We start from the raw sequence: 18,318 nt of genomic DNA, 5'->3' as shown, positions 1-18,318 counted from the left end.
GAGTTTATCATCTAACTTCAGTGAGGGTGTAACTCAAGAACACAATATTCCTTCATTTAATTGATTTTAAAACCTCAATTTAAATGATAGTAACCATTGTAATGACTACTAGAGCATATTTAAAAGACTATAGTTTCAGTTCAGATAAATTAGCACAGTGCACAGTACCTGAAATAAAGTAGAACTGCTGGATACTGGTTTGAACCTTTGGGCTATACCCTGAAATTTTCACACACAATAGGTAAACCTACTCTACTACCTAACTATTTCTTCAAAGTGGTGAAGCTAGTTAAGTCTCAACTCTTCCTTAACATTATCTTGAGATTATCTATAGTCAACTTTGAAGAACTATGACAGACAGTTCATAATATTTACCAAATCAAAACTGTGTCCCTGAACAGAGCCCATAGTAAGTAAAGGTCTACAGCAAGAGGTCTAGTCCTCCTCCTACAAGGCTCATTTCTAATCTGGGAAGCACGTATGCTTAGGACTTCTAGGCTAAAGACACTTATATATTTCATTCATTTATCACATAACTATCTAACAAAAAAAGCACTATACATCAAGCACTGAATTAAACCATACTGAAATTCATTTTCCCTCAAGCTCTGTAACACAGTAATAATTCAAAAATCAATCAAAGCTGTACAAAAGCAGGCAGGCCTTCTGTGATTCATGCTATAATCTGCACCTGCCAATCAGGCCCTCAATAAATTAAGTATAAAGTAGCAGAAAAGAAAAGGCGTATTATACTGATTGTTATCTATGTGCATCTTATGAGGGTGGGGAAAAATAAATAACAAACCTGAAATTTAGCCACACAACTGGAATTGCAAAAGTTATACAGTTTTCCATCAGGCATTGTGGCTTGGTACTGAGGTAAAGAGTTTCGCTTACAAAAATGGCAAATAATCCCCAAACCTGTAAGAGAAAAGATACATGCCTGATTTCTTTAAAGTAAAAGAAAGTTTTCTTAAACGCTAAATGATAGTTAAATGGGTCTCTCTACAAATTATTCTCATATTATTTGTACCTTTAATTATTCAAGATTACTTGCATCTTTAAAAATTACTGCCGGGGTTTAAGAAATGGCTCAGCAATTAAGAGCTCTTGCAAAACCCCAAGTTCAGCTCCCAGCACGCACAAAGCAGCTGACAACCCCCTGTAACTCCAGTCCCAGGTGACCCTTCACCCTTTTCTGACCTCTGCATGTACACAAGCGGGAAGAATCATATGGGCAAAACACTCATGTGCATAAAACAAAATATTTAATAGAAAAGTAGTTATTTTTTAAAAACCTGTTAAATTATCTAAAGCATATATGGACACATAAAAATACATTTTAGATAGCTTTGAGTATAATTGTAGTAAGAGTTTTACCTAAGAATTTCAGATACAGAGAAAAATCTCACCAACTTTTAAAAATTAAAAATTATGAAAATCATCAAAAGGCTTGCATTAAAGAAGTTAGGTGTGAGAAAACCAAACACATTTAAAACCATAAAAATAAGATCAGTTACCTTTAATAAACAAGTATGTCATTAAAGTCTTTAAACTTTCCAAATACCTAAAACTTACTTTGTGATTTTGCATATTTTGTCTTGTGACTGTTCATGCAAGCAGTGGAACAATATGGCTCCATATATCCATTAGGACCTATACACTGAGTCATATCAAAAAACCTGCACTGTGTTCGGCAACCAGTACAAGTTGTCAGTTTTCCGTATTTCTAAAATTTGAACACAGAAAGATAACTTTAAAAACCACAATTAGAACTAATTTCATGACATTTTTTGAAGAGCAAAGAGCAGCACTCTCTATGGAGCCTCAAAACCTCTCACCTTCCTTCCTTAGGGCCCCAAGATCTGGGATTGCAGACACATGCCATCACACATGGCTCAGAGCATTTGCCATCTATTCAAAGTGATTCTATAACTCTCTTTTTATCTCCATAAAAACTAACTGTGCCACCAATCAGATTAGGTTCTCACAAATCAATCATCAATCTTCTAATTCTCCTTCAGAAAACAATCACGTGTCTAACATCTAGGTGAAAGTATAGAAATGGCTTAGTGTACCTTGTGTGTGTGTGTTTGGCACTGTGCTCAAGACTGAATTTCTAAGAAACAAGAACCAAGCAAGCAAGCTCTCTATAGCTACTAAATCTTACTGTCCTTTTGGAGCCCATGAGTTTTGCAGAGTTGAGGAAATGAGATGAAGTTCAGGAGAACTACAATTTGGAAAACAAAATAATAAAAAACATAAAAGAACTATGGCTACCTGACCACAGGTATCTCAAATGAGGTATCTGGCTAAGGATTAATATGCCCACATTTGAGAAGCAGACATAGAAGGAGCTGGCAGTGATGCTGCATGTAGGAAGTTGGGGCAGGATTCCCAGCTATACAATAATGTGACCCTGTATGAAAAAGACACAGCAGCAGCAGCAGCAGCAGCAGAAAAAAACAAAAAACCAAAAAACACAAAACCACTCTAAATGCAGCATGGGGAAAAGAAAGCCTGTAAGAGCCCTCTGAGCGGTTAGGCAGCAGTAGAGCAGCATGTCAGGTGTATGGGAAGGATGCTATTCAACTGAGTAGACAGTGTCAAAAAATTATACCTGAAAAGAATTTTCTAAGAACACAAGTATTTTCTGACATATAAAGACTTGTAAAATTTAGTGGAATTGAAAAATCTATCTCTTGAAGATAACAAAAACATTCAACATTTGGTATAAGAAAACATTTTAATATCTTTATATAACTATTATGCTATAAATACTTTTTTTTTTTTTGGTTTTTCAAGACAGAGTTTCTGTGTATAGTTAAAAAATACATTTTAATGCTTAAAAATAATGTGATTTTTCATATATATATATTTGACACCAGGGGCCCACACAGATAAGGAGGTAGCTAATTCCCACAAGCTGTCCTGACCTTCACACATCCACCATGGCAGGCACACACCCACACACATTTTCTTTTTAAATGAGTCTTGAATCTCACCAACATTCCTGCTCACCTCAGGCTGCATTAAGAAAGAGTCCTGCATGTGATCGCGAACTTCCTTCAGGAAGCTTGGATGGCTACCTACCTAAAACATTTTTAAAAAGACTCCGTAAGTACATAAAGTAAAGCCGTTAGACTGAAAAGTAAACGAACAAGCTATGAAAGTTGCTTCAATTATTGACTGATTTATAATTTCCTAACTTTCAACAATGCATTTCTGTTCTGTACTCACTGTAGAGGGAAAATGACACAATGATAAAACATTAACATAACAGTGTAGGAAATAAATAAAACAGACTTTGATTCATCCCCTCCATCACCTCAGCATTAAAGGGCCAGCACTTGGTCTCTAGTACTAGATAAGCACTCTAGTATTAAGATACCCCACCCCACCCCCGCACCCCCTCCCTGGGATCTCTGTGTTGGCCTGGCACTCATTATGTAGACCAGGCTACCCTTTAACTTACGGAGATCTGCCTGTCTCTGCCTCCCAAGTGCTGAGATTAAAAACATGAGTCACCACACCTGACAAGATATATCAAAATATATCTTAATAGGGCTGGAGCCATGACTCAGCAGTTAACCACAGACTGCTCTTCCAGTGGACCTGGGTACAATTCCCAGCACCCACATGGCAGTTCACAGCTGTTTCTACCTCCAAGATCTGACACCCTCACAAAGATACAATGAAGGCATAACACTAATGCACATAAAAATGAAAATAAGTTTTATACATATATATTTATATACCTTAATAATAGAGATTACTAATTATCACTCTTTGGATTTTTAATATTTTGTTCTTTCCTTTTTGTTTTCTTTCTTTTCCAGGTAGGGTCTCACTATATAGCCCTGGCTAGACAGGAACTTGGCATGTAGAATGACTAGTCTCAAATTCAGAGACCCCATCCTGCCTCTAACACCTGAGTGCTGGGATAAGGATGTGTACTACCACATCCAGGCAGTTCGCTTGACGTTTTTAATTGCACATGTGTGGAATGTGTGGAGGTCAGAGGACAGCCTTAGGTATCAGTCCTGACTTCTATTTGTTAAGTATACCAGGAAGCTGGAATATGGGCTTCCAGTGATGCCCTATCTCTATCTCCCATCCTGGTGGTGGGAGCACTGGGATTACAGACAGTATGCTACCTTGTTTGGCTTATGGGTCCTAAGGAATTCAAACTCATGTGCTCACTTTTGCACAGGTTAGGCCATCACGCCAGCCTCTGTACTTCTGAGTTTTGAGATGGGCAGGCTTGCTTTAAACTCAGTGCCTAGCGCAGACCAGCCTTGAAACTGTGATCTTCCTGCCCCAGCTTCCTGAGCAGCTGAGAGAACAGTCCGGTAGTACTGAACCATATGTATGTCACCGTTAATCAGGAAAAGCACTTGTTCCTCTTAGATAACCCAGCATATTCTAAGATCTTATTAAAACACAATAAACTTATGAAATCTCAAATCTAAAATAATAAAGAAATAATTAAATTTTCACTATCTGAAAAGTGAGCTGTTTTGAGAATCTTTTTAAAGCACTTAATATATATAGCCTCCAACAGAGGCTATATATATAAACCCTAAAGTTTAAAGTGATTAAGTCTCCTACATGTTATGAAAATATGCTGGAGGTGGAAAGTTACTGAAAAGCAACAAAATATATACTATTATGATCTACAGCGCATAATCAGGGATCCAAAAACTAAACAGTGAAGACAGTAAAAATCAGTAAGCCACCAGGCTGTGACTTGAATCCCAGCACCCAGGAGGCAGAGACAAGCTTAAGCTTAAGATCAGACTAGTCTAGAGTTCTAGGATACCCAACGCTACACAGAGAAACTTTATCTTAACACCCCCGCCCCCCAAAAAACAAAAAGAAAACCAACTTCAAAGTCAGAGAGACAAAGTTAAATGGGGAAAAATAAGAAAGGGTCATATAATTTTAGTTCATAAGCTGCAAGACACTGTCTAGACTGTAACATATCATGTTGTGATCTCCAATAAGTCTTATAATCAATAAAAGGGCCTGCATGGACTCCTACCTACTTATTTACTTCGGAATATATGAAAAACTCAAAGAACAAAAACATGAATAACTATTTCAAGAAAATGTTCATTGTACTTAACAATGATAGGGCTGTGGCGCTCAGTGACAGGGTGTATGCTCAACTAATGTTCACAAAATTCCACATGAAAAGCTCAAGCAACATGGGTTCCAGACATGTAATGAACACACCGAACAAACACACGCACGCACGCACCGCATACACACACACACACACACACACACACACACACACACACACAAAAAGCAGGAATAAAAGAAAAAAGATCCCTAGACTAAGAAATCAAAGTTTAAGTTAAAAAGAGCAATCCTTGGGCTGTAGAGATGACTCAGAGGTTAAGAGCACTGGCTGTTCTTCCAAAGCTCCTGAGTTCAATTCCCAGCAACCACATGGTGGCTCATAATCATCTATAATGTGATCTGATGCCCTCTTCTGGCATGCTTGCTCACATGCTGGCAGAATAATGTGTAAATAATTCATAAATAAATCTAAAAACAAACAAACAAAAAAAGAAATCATCATCACAAAAAGCAAAGCTAATAAGGCAACAGATGTCAAAACTAAAACCACATGTTAGAATTAGCTGGCAAGGATCTCATAAGTATCGATCATAAAAATGCCTCAATAATTATAATGTGTTTAAGAATAAAGTAGAAGCTCTCAAATTTAAAAACAGGTGTGATGGTGCACATCTTTAATCCCAGCATTTGAGAGGCTGAGGCAGGTGGATCTCTGGGGAGTTCAAGCCTATGCCAAGGCTACATAGTAAGATCCTGTCTCAAAGAAATAAATATAGAAAAGAAAAATTGTTTAAGAACTGGAGAATTCTAAGACAATAATAGATGTACTATTTCATATCTTTGGGGTTCTGGAGTGATAAGACAAAAAGAAAAACTAGACAAGTTCTCCTCGCCCCCCCCCCCAAACCTGCCTGAAGATGTCCCACATCAGGCAGAACATTAAATTTACAGATAAAAGCTAAATAAACAAACCCTAGATTTCCTTGATACTTTTGTGGGGGGGAGGAGAATATGATATATACCAACAATTTGTTGAAATTATAAAGAATAAAATCTTGAAATTAGGGGGAAAACTTATAGAAACAACCACAACTACAATACAACAGCAGCATGGAGAAACAGAACGTTCAACCCCTGACTCTGGCCCCACCCACACAAGAAAAGGCAAAGCATAGAGCCTAAGTTCCATCTTACTCTTCAGTAGAAGGTATGCCTCCTAAGCCTCCCACCCTAGCTACTATTATAGACCAAATCTTTCCCTCCACTAGGCAGTGGTAATATAGCTTAACCACCACCAACCACTCTTACCCCAAATCCTGCTAAGGTGGTCTGACCTAGCTCATAGTGGAACCAATAACTAGCAGTAACAAGGCCAGTACTGAAATTACAGAGAAGGTGGCTGCATCTCAAACACTAAAATAAAACAAAACAACAACAGAGGTTGGGGGTGTTCCTCAGTGGAATGTGCTTGTGATGAAGCCCAGAGTGAAGGCTCAGAACCACACAAGCTCTGTATTAACTGTACCACCAGGAGGGCGGATACAGGAGAACCAGCCTTCCAAAGTCATCTTCACCTACACAGCAAATTCAGGCTCAGCTGGGATACAAAGAAAAATAAAGGGGGTGGTGGGGGTGTACCTTTCTATGTAAGTCTAGTCACAGCTCAGTGAGACAGGAAGAATACTTATTTGACATGATACAGATCCTAACAAAAATTTGTCGTTTAATCATTAAATCTCAAATCAATACTCCACCTTCCCTTTAAAAAAAGAAAAAACATGCCTGGCGGTGGTGTTTGCTCTGCTGTGTGCTTCCTTCAACCCAACTCCTACTTTGAAACTCTAACCTCCAATTTGTTATGTAGACACAGACTCTTTTAGAAGTAATTATGATTAAATAAAGTTGTAAGGGTGGAGCTCTAATCCAACATGACTGGTTTCCTATATGAGAAGAGGGAAAGACCATATACTAAAAAAGTAAAAAAAAGACAGCTGTAGGGAAGCAGGAAGTAGGGGAGAGCAGCAGCAGAGACCAAGTGTGGGGCTCTCAGTCTCCAGAACTGTAAGAATGTTGGTCACTATTGTGTAAGTCAGAGTCTATGTTATCTGGTACACAGCAGCTCTAAAGAACTAATTAATATTAATCTAATCATACATTGATTAATTTAACAATGAAGTTAGCCATTTCCTTAATTTTTCAAAAATACAGAACAAAGAAAGTAGACAAAGACAGTCTACCTACAAATAATGCATAGAGATCAAAGAAAAATCAAAATAGTTCATCTTATTGTGCATATTTTACTTCTAAATGTATTTACAAACTCAAACTAGAGACCTAAAACTGGAAATTAATCTTAGATCTCACATAGAAGAATAATGATCCCCAAACCAAACTAACAGTTTGAAAATCCCTCTCCAACTCCCCCAAAAGAAAATTCAAGAGGAACTGCAATAGTAGCACTTACTACTATATGCAAAATTACAAGTTGATTTCCAGCAACCTAGGTATTTTCCTAATTCATTTGTGGTGGGTCATCTTCATATAAAGACAATTATGAAATTAAATGAAATTCTCCTCCATTAGAGCTTCCACAATGCTTCCAAACCCACACAACAGAACACCTGGCTGGGGTTTTCTTTCTTTAGCACATACATTACCTGTTTGTACTCACTGACACAGCTCTGACAGCAAAACCTTTTCTGCTGGCCATCAATCACCACAACATTATTTCCAGCCCCTTTACTGGGCAGATATTCGCCACACTGCTCACAGCAATTCATTATCAGGCCATTGGCCATTCTGTATCTATTGAAGCAGTGGTCACTGCACAGCTTATGAGTCATATTTTTAAAACTAACTTCATGGCGAATCTAAAAGAAAAACAGAATTTTAACGAATTTCAAGTACTTAAAAAGATGATCCAACAGCAACAAAGATACAGCACTCTATGAAGGCCAATTTGAGGCAAGGAAAAATCAAAATACCCATCATGTCTCTGAACTATTTATATATAAAAGAATGCATGTACATACACGTGGTACTGAAAAAAGAATGACCATAGTTGTTATCATTATTAACTTCTCAAAAGATAAAACGACAGAAAACTCACATGTTTACATAGTGTTAGTATTACTTTTCATAAACAGACTTACTTTAAATCTTTAGACAACTCCAAAAGAAATGACAAATAAAAGTACAGTGCACTGACAATAAAGAGGAAAAGCCAATACTACACTCAACTCAAAAAGTATGACTGAATAGTAATGTGAACTAATTTCATGATTAGTAATGGGAATTTATTTTTTGAAAATGTTTCCACTTCTATTTGCCTGCAAGTGCTTGTCTTTCTTGTGTAGTCAAGTCTATCTGTATAAATAAATGTATTATAAGACCAATAATAAAGGAAAACAACCAAAATACTGTGACTTTTTTGTGACTGCTCTCAACCTGATGAAATAAACAAGGTAATTTTTCCTGAGTCGGCTTCCTTGGAAGACTGGGGTTACATAATGGAATACTCCAAGTTTCTAAGGACACCTGCATCAACAAGAGAGTAGGGAGAGCTGTCAAGACCCAAAGCCATCTCTCGTAAGAGCAGTGGAGGATGGAAGTACAAACCTCGGTCAGTTTGCCACAGATGGTGCATCTTGATTTATTTAGAGTTCCTTTAGCAGGACTCTGTTTGTCCTCATAGAGAGACAAACAAGATGTGCTACAAAATTCTTGGAAGGATTCACTTGAATCCACTTGAGCAACAATTGTTCCTTTCATTGTAGTTATATCTCTGAAAAATAAGAGGTTCAACTTAAAGTTCCATTTCAAAATAAACTAAAAATAAAGGTTACAACTGATATTTTTAACCACAGATTGAATCATGGACATTAAACACTATTTTTTACATCTAGAAGATCACTTTCCCCGCAGAAGTTCATTTTTAGTATAAAATATGAACTCTTTAGCAAAGGGAGAAGGAAGGAAGGAAGGAGAGAGATTGATTTAAGTCAAACTGTTTGATCTTGTCGCTGTAAATTATCTTCAAATACATAAACAGAGCTTTCAGATATTGGGAACACTAAAATAAAACTACTATAATCACATGGAATCCAAGACTAATTATTTAAACTATAGTGCCTGCTCAATTCCTCTTCCTGATTAAAAGGTAAGCATGAGATTACTAGATCACAAAAGTTTAACAGCAAGAGAAACTACACAAAACATTTTCTACTTAAATGTACCACTTGCCAGGCATGGTGACTCACACCTACAATCTGAATACTGAGAAGGTGAAGGTAAAAGGATTGGGAATTCAAGGTCCTCAGTACATATCAACCTAAATTACATAAGACTGTGTTTAAATATAAACAAACAAGCAAACAAATAAACTAATAGAAGGGATGGCATGCACCTATAATCCTGGCACTCAGGAGAAGTTCTAAGAGTGCCACAAGTTTAAAGCCAAAATGACAACAAAAATAATCTAAAATAATAATATGACACTACTGAAATTAAGTCTTTCTTTCAAAGAAAGACTAAATTTCTAGAGCTTTATTACAGTACCGTAGTGTAAATAACATAAAGACTGTAAAACAACTGCTTCTGTGCTTCAAAACTAAAGCATTAAGCCCTTTCAGAGAGATCTAGTGTATCAAAAATAGCTTCAGATTTGGGCTGCTTTAAGAGATCCATCTGACTTGATGCTGTAATACATTATATCATCTATTTTTGTTTGTAAACAGTGAGAACAGATCTGAAAAAGAACAGAAGCTGTATTTCCTTTTTTTTTGTTTGTTTGTTTGTTTGTTTGTTTTGAAGACAGGGTTTCTCTGTGTAGCCTTGGCTGTCCTGGACTCACTTTGCAGACCAGACTGGCCTCGAACTCACAGAGATCCACCTGCCTATGTCTCCCTGAGTGCTGGGATTAAAGGTGTGCACTACCATTCCAGGCTAACCCTTTGACAACATTCAAAACAAATACACCCAAAACCCAAATATTTACCAATTGAAAATAACCACATTTCTAAAGATAGTGTAAAATGTGGCTTATTTTAATAAGGAATGTACCATATATATCTTCTGTATCATGAACATAAATACTTAACTGTCTAACACTAAGCTATATTCTTATAATTAATAATGACTGTAGTAGTAGAGTGCCTCTGTGAGGTAAGGCCCTAGACTAGACTCCTCACACTGTAAAAAAAAAAATATAAACGATGTAAATATTCACATTTTTTTTCCCCCAAATTCGGGAGATCCACTGAAAAGGACAGCCAAAATAATTACAAGGGCCTAGACAAATCAGCTCCAAAGCCTTGGGCTTCAAAAATTAAAAGTAGTTTACCAATTTTTAAAACACGAATTTATCTTTTAAGAGTCTTAATGAAATTTCTAAAAGCTTTTACTATCAATATTCAACCACATAGAACTATATGAAAGGTTAATCTTACTTTTTACACATAACACAGAGTTTCTTTGGAGCAGGTTTATGAGAGAAAGAAGAAAGGCAGGTGGTTGAACAAAAGAGGTGAGCGGATCCCTTTCGTTGATAAGCTGTTTGTCCCTTCTGTAGAGGTTTTTTGCAGTTTGCACAAGTGACTTTAACAGGTTTAGTGGGCTGCTGCTGGTTTGAGGGCTGGAATATCTGCTTAGGAAGTGAGGCCACTGGTGATAAAGAATCCACCCCTTGTTGTTTCTGGTTACGAGGAAATGACGCGGACTGGGAGATCCAAGAATCTTAAAAAACAAAATATGGAGAAAAGAATAATCAAATAAGTATTTAAAAACACTAAAATTTATTATCAAAGAAATAGTTTTACTCTTCCAGTTTGTCTTAAGTTTATGAAACTAATTAAAGCCACACAGTAGTTCATGCCGGTAGTCCCGGCACTTGGGAAACTGAAACAGGACTGCCATGAAGTTAATACCAGTTTGAGGTCTAACGTAAGACCGTCACTCAGATGCTAATGAGGCATCAATTTTGCAGAGAGGTAGTGTTTGTGATTAATAATTGTGTGCTTTCTGTAAATAATATATTAATGTCTTAAAAATGGCAAGACAGTACATGATATAATGTATGATTAGCTAGACTTAGCTATTTTACTACATATACATATCTTCTATTGTTGTTGTTGTTATTATTATGTAGTGCTCTGCTGCATCATCGTTGTTGTTGTTGTTATTGTTGTTGTTGTTGTGATGATGATGATGATGATGATGTACTCTGCCTGCCACTAGATCTCATCATAGATGGTTGTGAGCTACCATGTGGTTGCTGGAGATTCAACTCAGGACCTCTAGAAAAGCAGTCCTTAAGCGCTAAGCCATCTCTCCAGCCCCACATACATATTTCCAATCAACATGTTCTACAACATAAAAGTATATTACGGGGCTAGGGAGATGGCTTAGCAGTTAAAATCACTGACTGCTCTTCTGGAGGAACCGGGTTCAATTCCTAGCCCCACAAGGCAGCTTACACTGTCTGTAACTCCAGTTCCAATACATACACATAGACAAAACACCAATCCATATAAAAAAATAAATAAATCATTAAAATTATTTTTTTAGAAAACATTATTTCTGCCAGCTAGTTTAAATTATAAAAAGAATGGAGCTGGAAGATGTTTCAGTTGGTAACGTATTTGGCTACACGAGCAAGGGGACCTGAGTTCATATGCCCAGAACTCATGTTTTTGTTGTTTATTTAAAAAAAAAAAAAAAAGGGAAGCCAAGTATGGTACACATATTCTTAATCCCAGAACTGAGGAGGCAGACACAGATTCCCTAGGGGTCACTGACCAGCCAGCCTAGGCTACTTAGAGACCTCTAGGCAAATGAGAGACCTGGTCTCAAACAGTAAGATAAACAGTGCATGAGGAACAATATGATTAACCTCTGACCTCCACAGTAATGCACACACATACAACAAAGCAATGATTAAAAATAAATTTAAAATAATATTGTATTCTACCACTTCCAAGATTGGTGTGCTACTTTAAAAAAAGTTTTATTTTTCTCTAAAGTAGAAATAGCACAGAACCTTAAGTATGATAACACATGTGACTAACATACAGGAAACACTAAAAAGTATGTCATTGGTTATAAGACAGGAAGTGTAGATGTATTTACAAGGAACACATACATCAACATAAAAATGGACAATACGACATGTTTGAAAAGACATAAAATTATTTCACATCTTTTTGTAATTTTTCATTTATATTGTCTTTATATGTGCATGTTGTGGGAACAAGTGGAGATTGGAGAGCAACCTTCTAAAAGGCAGTTCTTGCTTATCATCATGTGGGTCCCAGGCATCAAACTCAGCTTGCAAATTCCTTTACCTGCTGAGTCATCCATCTCACTGGCCCAAAACATCTTTTTAGGGCTAGAGAGATGGCTCAGAGTTTAAGAGCACTGACTCTTCTTCCAAAATTCTTGAGTTCAACTCTCAGCAACCACATGGTAGCACACAACCATCTATAATGTGATCTGGTGCCCTCTTCTGATGTGCAGGCGTACCTGCAGGCAAAGACACTATATATAATAAATAAATCTTTACAAAGAACAGTTTTCTAGCCGGGCAGTGGCAGCGCACACTTTTATTCCCAGTACTTGGGAGACAGAGGAAGGCGGATGGAGGCCAGCCTGGTCTACAAAGTGAGTTCCAGTACAGCCAAAGCTACATAGAGAAACCCTGTCTCTAAAAACTAAAAAGAATAGCTTTCAAAAAAAACCCCTTTTCTTAAAAAGAATAGCTTTCCAGTGACAGTGGTGGAGCACACCTTCAATCCTAGCACTAGGGAGGAAGGTGGTTCCTTGAGTTCAAGGACAGCATGGTCTACAGAGTGAGATCCAAGGAAGCCTGTCATAAATAAATAAATAAATTAATTAATTAATTTAGCTTAATGGCTTTCTTTACGTATCAGCTCTTACAGTTCCCCTGGTTACAGGTTTTCATATCCTCCAATATTTAAAAACATTATAGGAATAGACAGGAATGGTAATCATCTATCTAAGCCTTTAGTTTTATAAACAGATAAAAAGGGTAACAGTTATGTTTTTCCAAATAAAACCAATAGAAAGAAGAATTGGTATAAAAAGCAAAATTTTATGACTTTTTTTTTTGAGTCAGAGTGGCCTCAAATTCTCTATGTACCTGGGACTGACTGGATTACTGATTCCTCCTGCCTTTACTTCCCAGATGCCAAGATTATACAGATTAGCCCCACAGTCCGTAAGTAAGCTTTCTTTCTTCTTTTTTTTAAAATTTATTGATTATGTATACAGTGCTCTGCCTGCATGCCAAAAGAGGGCATCTGAACACATGTGTTTGCTAGGAATTGAACTCAGAACCTCTAGAAGAGCAGTCAGTGCTCTTAACCTCTGAGCCATCTCCAGACCCCTAAGTAAGCTACCTTTTTTCTTAATGTTATGGAGAGGTTTATTTGGGGAAAGGAAAGGGGAAGGAGTTAGGGCTAAGTAAGGGCCATGAGAGAGATAGACAGACAGACAGTGAGAAAGAGAGAAGGGGAAAGGGAGGCCCATAGGGAAACAGAGGGGGAAGCTGAGGAAGTAATCTATTATTCTCTATTACAAATGAAAGCAGATCAAAACATGTAAGAGCTCTCAGTCTGATTACATTTTAGGTTTTGTTTTTTTTTTTAAATATTTTATTTTATGTGCATTGGTGTGAGGGTGTCAGTTCTTGGAGTTACTGACAGTTGTGAGCTGCCATGTGGGTGCTGGGAATTGAACCCTGGTCCTTTGGAAGAGCAGGCAGTGCTCTTAACCACTGAGCCATCTCTCCAGCCCCACATTTTAGGTTTTTTAACAACTTACAGAAGTCAGCTTTCTCATTCTGGGAGACAATACTAAAGTATTCAGGCTTAGTGACATGAGTATCTTGCTGGCTGCTACATTTTTTAAAGGTGCATTTTACCTTCCTTTATACAATAAATAAGCAGTATACAAATAGTACTTTTTTTTCTTTTGGCTTTTTTCAAGACAGGGTTTCTCTGTGTAGCCTTGGCTGTCCTGGACTCACTTTATAGACCAGGCTGGCCTCAAACTCAGTGATCCGCCTGCCTTTGCCTCCCGAGTGCTGGGATTAAAGGCATGTGCTACCATGCCAGGCCAAATAGTATATAAATTTTATGACCCATCAATATTTCTAAAGAAATAAGATAAATGCATATATTAAAAGTAATTAAAATTTTGAAACTGGAACTACATAGAGAATCAAGAACTTCTGATCCACATACACATGACATATACAAACTTTAGAAACTATTGTGGAGGCTGGAGAGACAGCTCAGCAGTCAAGAGCACTTGGTACTCTTCTAGGGCTGGAGTTTAGTACCCAGCATCTAGGTCAGGGAACTCAGAACAATCTTTTAACACTTCATCTCTGAAAGTCCTGATGCCCCCTCTGTCATCTACAGACAACTGCACACATACATGCACATAACAGACAGGCACATAAGGCATAATAAAAATAAAGCTTTTTTTTAAAAAAAACCTGTTAAGTATTTAAAGGAATGGTATAGAGATTTTAAAATCTACACTATACTCTCAGAATTACAGATAATATCAATTATTTTTGAAACAGAGTCTCACTATGTAGCCCTGACTGAAGTGACTGATTCCTCTAAATGGTGAGGATCAATGTCATTTGCGTCTTCATACCATACTTTTATTGTTACCATAATGATTAGAAAACAGCTAGTCTAAGACTAACACTGAAGATAAACTAACTGAGCACATTTACATAAAACTAATAAAAACAACTACGATGAAAAACATACTAATACAGTATAAACCTGTAAGAACGTTTTGGAAAACCTTATGGCAATATGTCATAGGTCAAAAATGTTCAGTCTAGGGGTGTGGCTCGGTAGAATTATTGCAGGATATTTTAATCACACTGTGAACCCTGAGATTGTGTACTAGAAAAACCTGTTTCTAGTTGTGGTGTTGCTCAACCCTAGTACACACCTTTAATCCAAGAATATTTTGTAAAAAGGATTAAATAAAGCCGACTATAGGTCAAGAGGCAAAGCAAGCAACCAATAGACAGGAAGTAAACATAGGAGGAAGTCTGGAAGACAGACGTCTAGACTTACAGGTAGCAGAAAAGACGGACATCAACATGAAGGCTTGGTTTGGTTTGGTTTTGAGTTTGGGTTTTCAAGACAGGATTTCTCTGTGTAGCCTTGGCTGTCCTGGACTCACTTTGTAGACCAGGCTGGCCTCGAACTCACAGCGATCCGCCTGTCTCTGCCTCCCAAGTGCTGGGATTAAAGGCGTGCGCTGCCTGTTTTGTTGTTGTTCTTGTTTTTTTGATTTTTAAAAGATTTTTATGTAGATGAATGTTATATCTGCATAGATGCCTACAGGCCAGAAGAGGGCATCAGATCACATTATAGATGGTTGTGAGCCACCATGTGGTTGCTGGGAATTCAACTCAGGACCTCTGGAAGAGCAGACAGTGCTCTTAACCATCTCTCCAGGCTCAATGCTGGGTGTGGTGGTACACGCCTTTAATCCCAGCAATCGGAGGCAAGGACAGGTGCATCTCTGTGAATTCGAGGCCAGCCTAGTCTATAAAGCAAATCCAGGACAGCCAGGACTACGAAAGCCCTGTCTCCAAAAAGCAAAACAAAAACAACACAAACAAAGCAGTATAGAGAAGAAGGGGCTTTTCCTTCAGCAGAACAGGAAGGTCATCTGGCTGTACTCTCTACCTCTCTGAGATAGTAGGCTTTCGCCCCACTATCTTGCTCCTGAATTTTTATAGGTAAAATGGAATGTTTGGCATTTTGTCTAAAAACAACAGAGTCTATACACCAGATCCTTAAAAATGCAAAAATCTAAGCATCACGAAATGAGATGGCTCAGCAGGTACAGACACTTGTCAACAAGCCCCAGGATCAACAGGACAATAGAGAGAACCTGACTCTGTGTCCTGGCTACTTCTATATTAACTTGACACAAGCTGGAGTTTTTAAAAAAGGGAATCTCAATGGACAAAATGCCTCCATAAGATTTGCCTATATGCAAGTCTTAACTACTGACTGAATGGGAGAGCAGGCTGAGCAGCCAGAAAAGAGTAAGCTAATAAGCAACACTACTGCAAGGCCTCTGGATGATCAGCTCCTGCCTCTTAAGTTTCTGTCCTTGCGTCCATTCATGAAGGCCTGTGGTCAGGACATGTAGGCTAAAATAAACCCTTTCTCCCTCTTCCTGCTTTTAGTCTTAGTGTTTTAACACAGCAATATAAAAGTAACTAATACGGCATGTGTGCAAATACACATACATGAGAGAGAATTTTTATTTTTTTAAAGGCTTTTCCCAAACACGCCATAGAGGAGAAAATATCTTTTTAAAAAATGGGCATTGAGCCAGGTGTGGTGGTGCACACCTTTAATCCCAGCACTTCTAGACAAGAGGCAAGCAGATCTCTGAGTCCAAGGTCAGCTTGGTTTACATAGCAAGTTCCAGACCAGTCAAAGCTACATAATTAGTTAGACCCTGCCTCGAAAGAACAAGCAAAGTATAAGGACTTCAAAGTCATTGAGTTGAATATAGTAAACACTGTACTTTTCACCTGTCAGTCATCCCTTTTTACTTTCGTCAAAGTGTTTTGCTTTCGTCAAAAGTTAGGAAATAAAATACCTTAGTTCTTTAGTAAAAATATGGGAAATATGCAGAAAAATAAAAGAACAATATAAGGGCAATTTATTGTATAATGTTTTTAAGGATTTTACTTTACTTATCTTTTTGTTCTAATCTACATATAAAACAGATACATATAAACAAAAAACAATCTATAAAAAATGCTAAATTTGCAGGATTTTTAATCCAGTAAGCATAAAATCATAGTACTATTAATATTCTATTTTGCAAATACCATGCTATACATTGTTTTACAACTTATTAAAATTTCAAACTTTAATGTCAGCAGAAAACATTTTCTACATAACTGCATACTTAACAATACTTTTATTACAATTAAAAAAAAAGACAAAATATTAGATTCACTCATTTGTATGAAGTAGAGTATCACTACTTACCAGGATTATGATGAGGTGCAGACTCTCCATTCTGAAATACATCTCCTGCAACATTCATCCTACCAGGATTAAAAGGTCCTACTCCAGACTTGGTCTGTGACGTTAAAGACGGGCTGTATGTTTGTATATTCACACCAAAGTTACTTGACTGCAGTCCGTTAGACACATCTCCCAGGCTGGTATTATGCAGCGATGTTACATGAGTGATCATTAAATTCATATCTCTGCCGTCAGTACTTTCTAGCTGGCCATCATTCACAGAGCTTACGCCTGTTTCTAAGGTTGTAACATTAGCAATCTGAATTTCAGAGTCTGGTTCTGTGGTAATACCACTAGTAACCATTCCAGTATTTACCTTACTTCTTGAAAAAGCAGAAGTAGAGAAATCTGTATCAGTCGTTCTGTTTTTAGTTTCAGAAGGTCTCCTTTCAATAAAATTTGAGGAAGTCTTCTCGTGCCCTTGATTTGTTTCCATGTCCTCTTCATCATCAATGACAATTGTCTCACTTACACTACCCTTTTGAGAAGTCAACTCTTTCGATGAAGAAACAATTTTGGGATCATTTCCTTGTAGTTCTTCATTTTTTGAAGACGTAAATGTTACTGGTCTCTGCTCAGCAATCAAAGGTACAGAAGATGGAGGAGGTTGTACAGGTTCAATAAAAACAACATCATCATCCTCCTCCACTGGAGAGTTCTGAAATTTACTGGATCTGGACACTAAAGGATTGGGTGGGCCACTGAATGAATTTCCTACATTGGTGAGACTAGTTGCCATGGCTGTACTTCCCAGTAAAACAGGAGTTTGATCAGTCAACTCTAATGTTCCCACTGAACTTGTGTCCATTCCAAAGAACCTGTTCCGGGAAATGAAAAAAAATGTGAGAATGTGATTTTATTTTTAAAGATGCATTTACTTTCTGTTGTGAGAATGCTGTAATACATTCTGTGATCTCAAGCATCATGTATTTTACATCTCCTTGTTACCTGCAGGGTAACAAGGAACACAGCCAACTCTCAGTAACAATGTGCACTACACTTCCACTACTACTTTCTTTCTAGAGATACACTATCTCCATAAAGTTTACCCAAAATGTAAATATTTAAGTGTCAACAGAAAATCCAAAACTAGCGCAGTAATATGAAAGCAAGGAGTCGA

At 37.4% G+C, this 18,318-nt stretch overlaps 1 protein-coding gene across 1 annotated transcript in view; it reads right to left on the bottom strand.

Annotated features, from left to right (window-relative positions):
- The window catches only part of Zmym2 (zinc finger MYM-type containing 2), a 67,479-nt gene that overhangs the window by 31,104 nt on the left and 18,057 nt on the right, over nucleotides 1-18,318 (bottom strand). The window contains 9 exon segments of the mRNA XM_051160612.1: nucleotides 806-921; nucleotides 1,579-1,729; nucleotides 3,022-3,093; nucleotides 7,746-7,958; nucleotides 8,707-8,801; nucleotides 8,804-8,844; nucleotides 8,846-8,872; nucleotides 10,536-10,821; nucleotides 17,160-18,016. Of these exon segments, the coding sequence (XP_051016569.1) occupies nucleotides 806-921; nucleotides 1,579-1,729; nucleotides 3,022-3,093; nucleotides 7,746-7,958; nucleotides 8,707-8,801; nucleotides 8,804-8,844; nucleotides 8,846-8,872; nucleotides 10,536-10,821; nucleotides 17,160-18,006 (1,848 nt within the window). The 5' untranslated portion in view covers nucleotides 18,007-18,016.

This window comes from Acomys russatus, chromosome 18, assembly GCF_903995435.1.
Source record: "Acomys russatus chromosome 18, mAcoRus1.1, whole genome shotgun sequence".
NCBI classification, from domain to species: Eukaryota; Metazoa; Chordata; class Mammalia; order Rodentia; family Muridae; genus Acomys; species Acomys russatus.
This window is presented reverse-complemented; position numbering and strand designations above follow the sequence as displayed.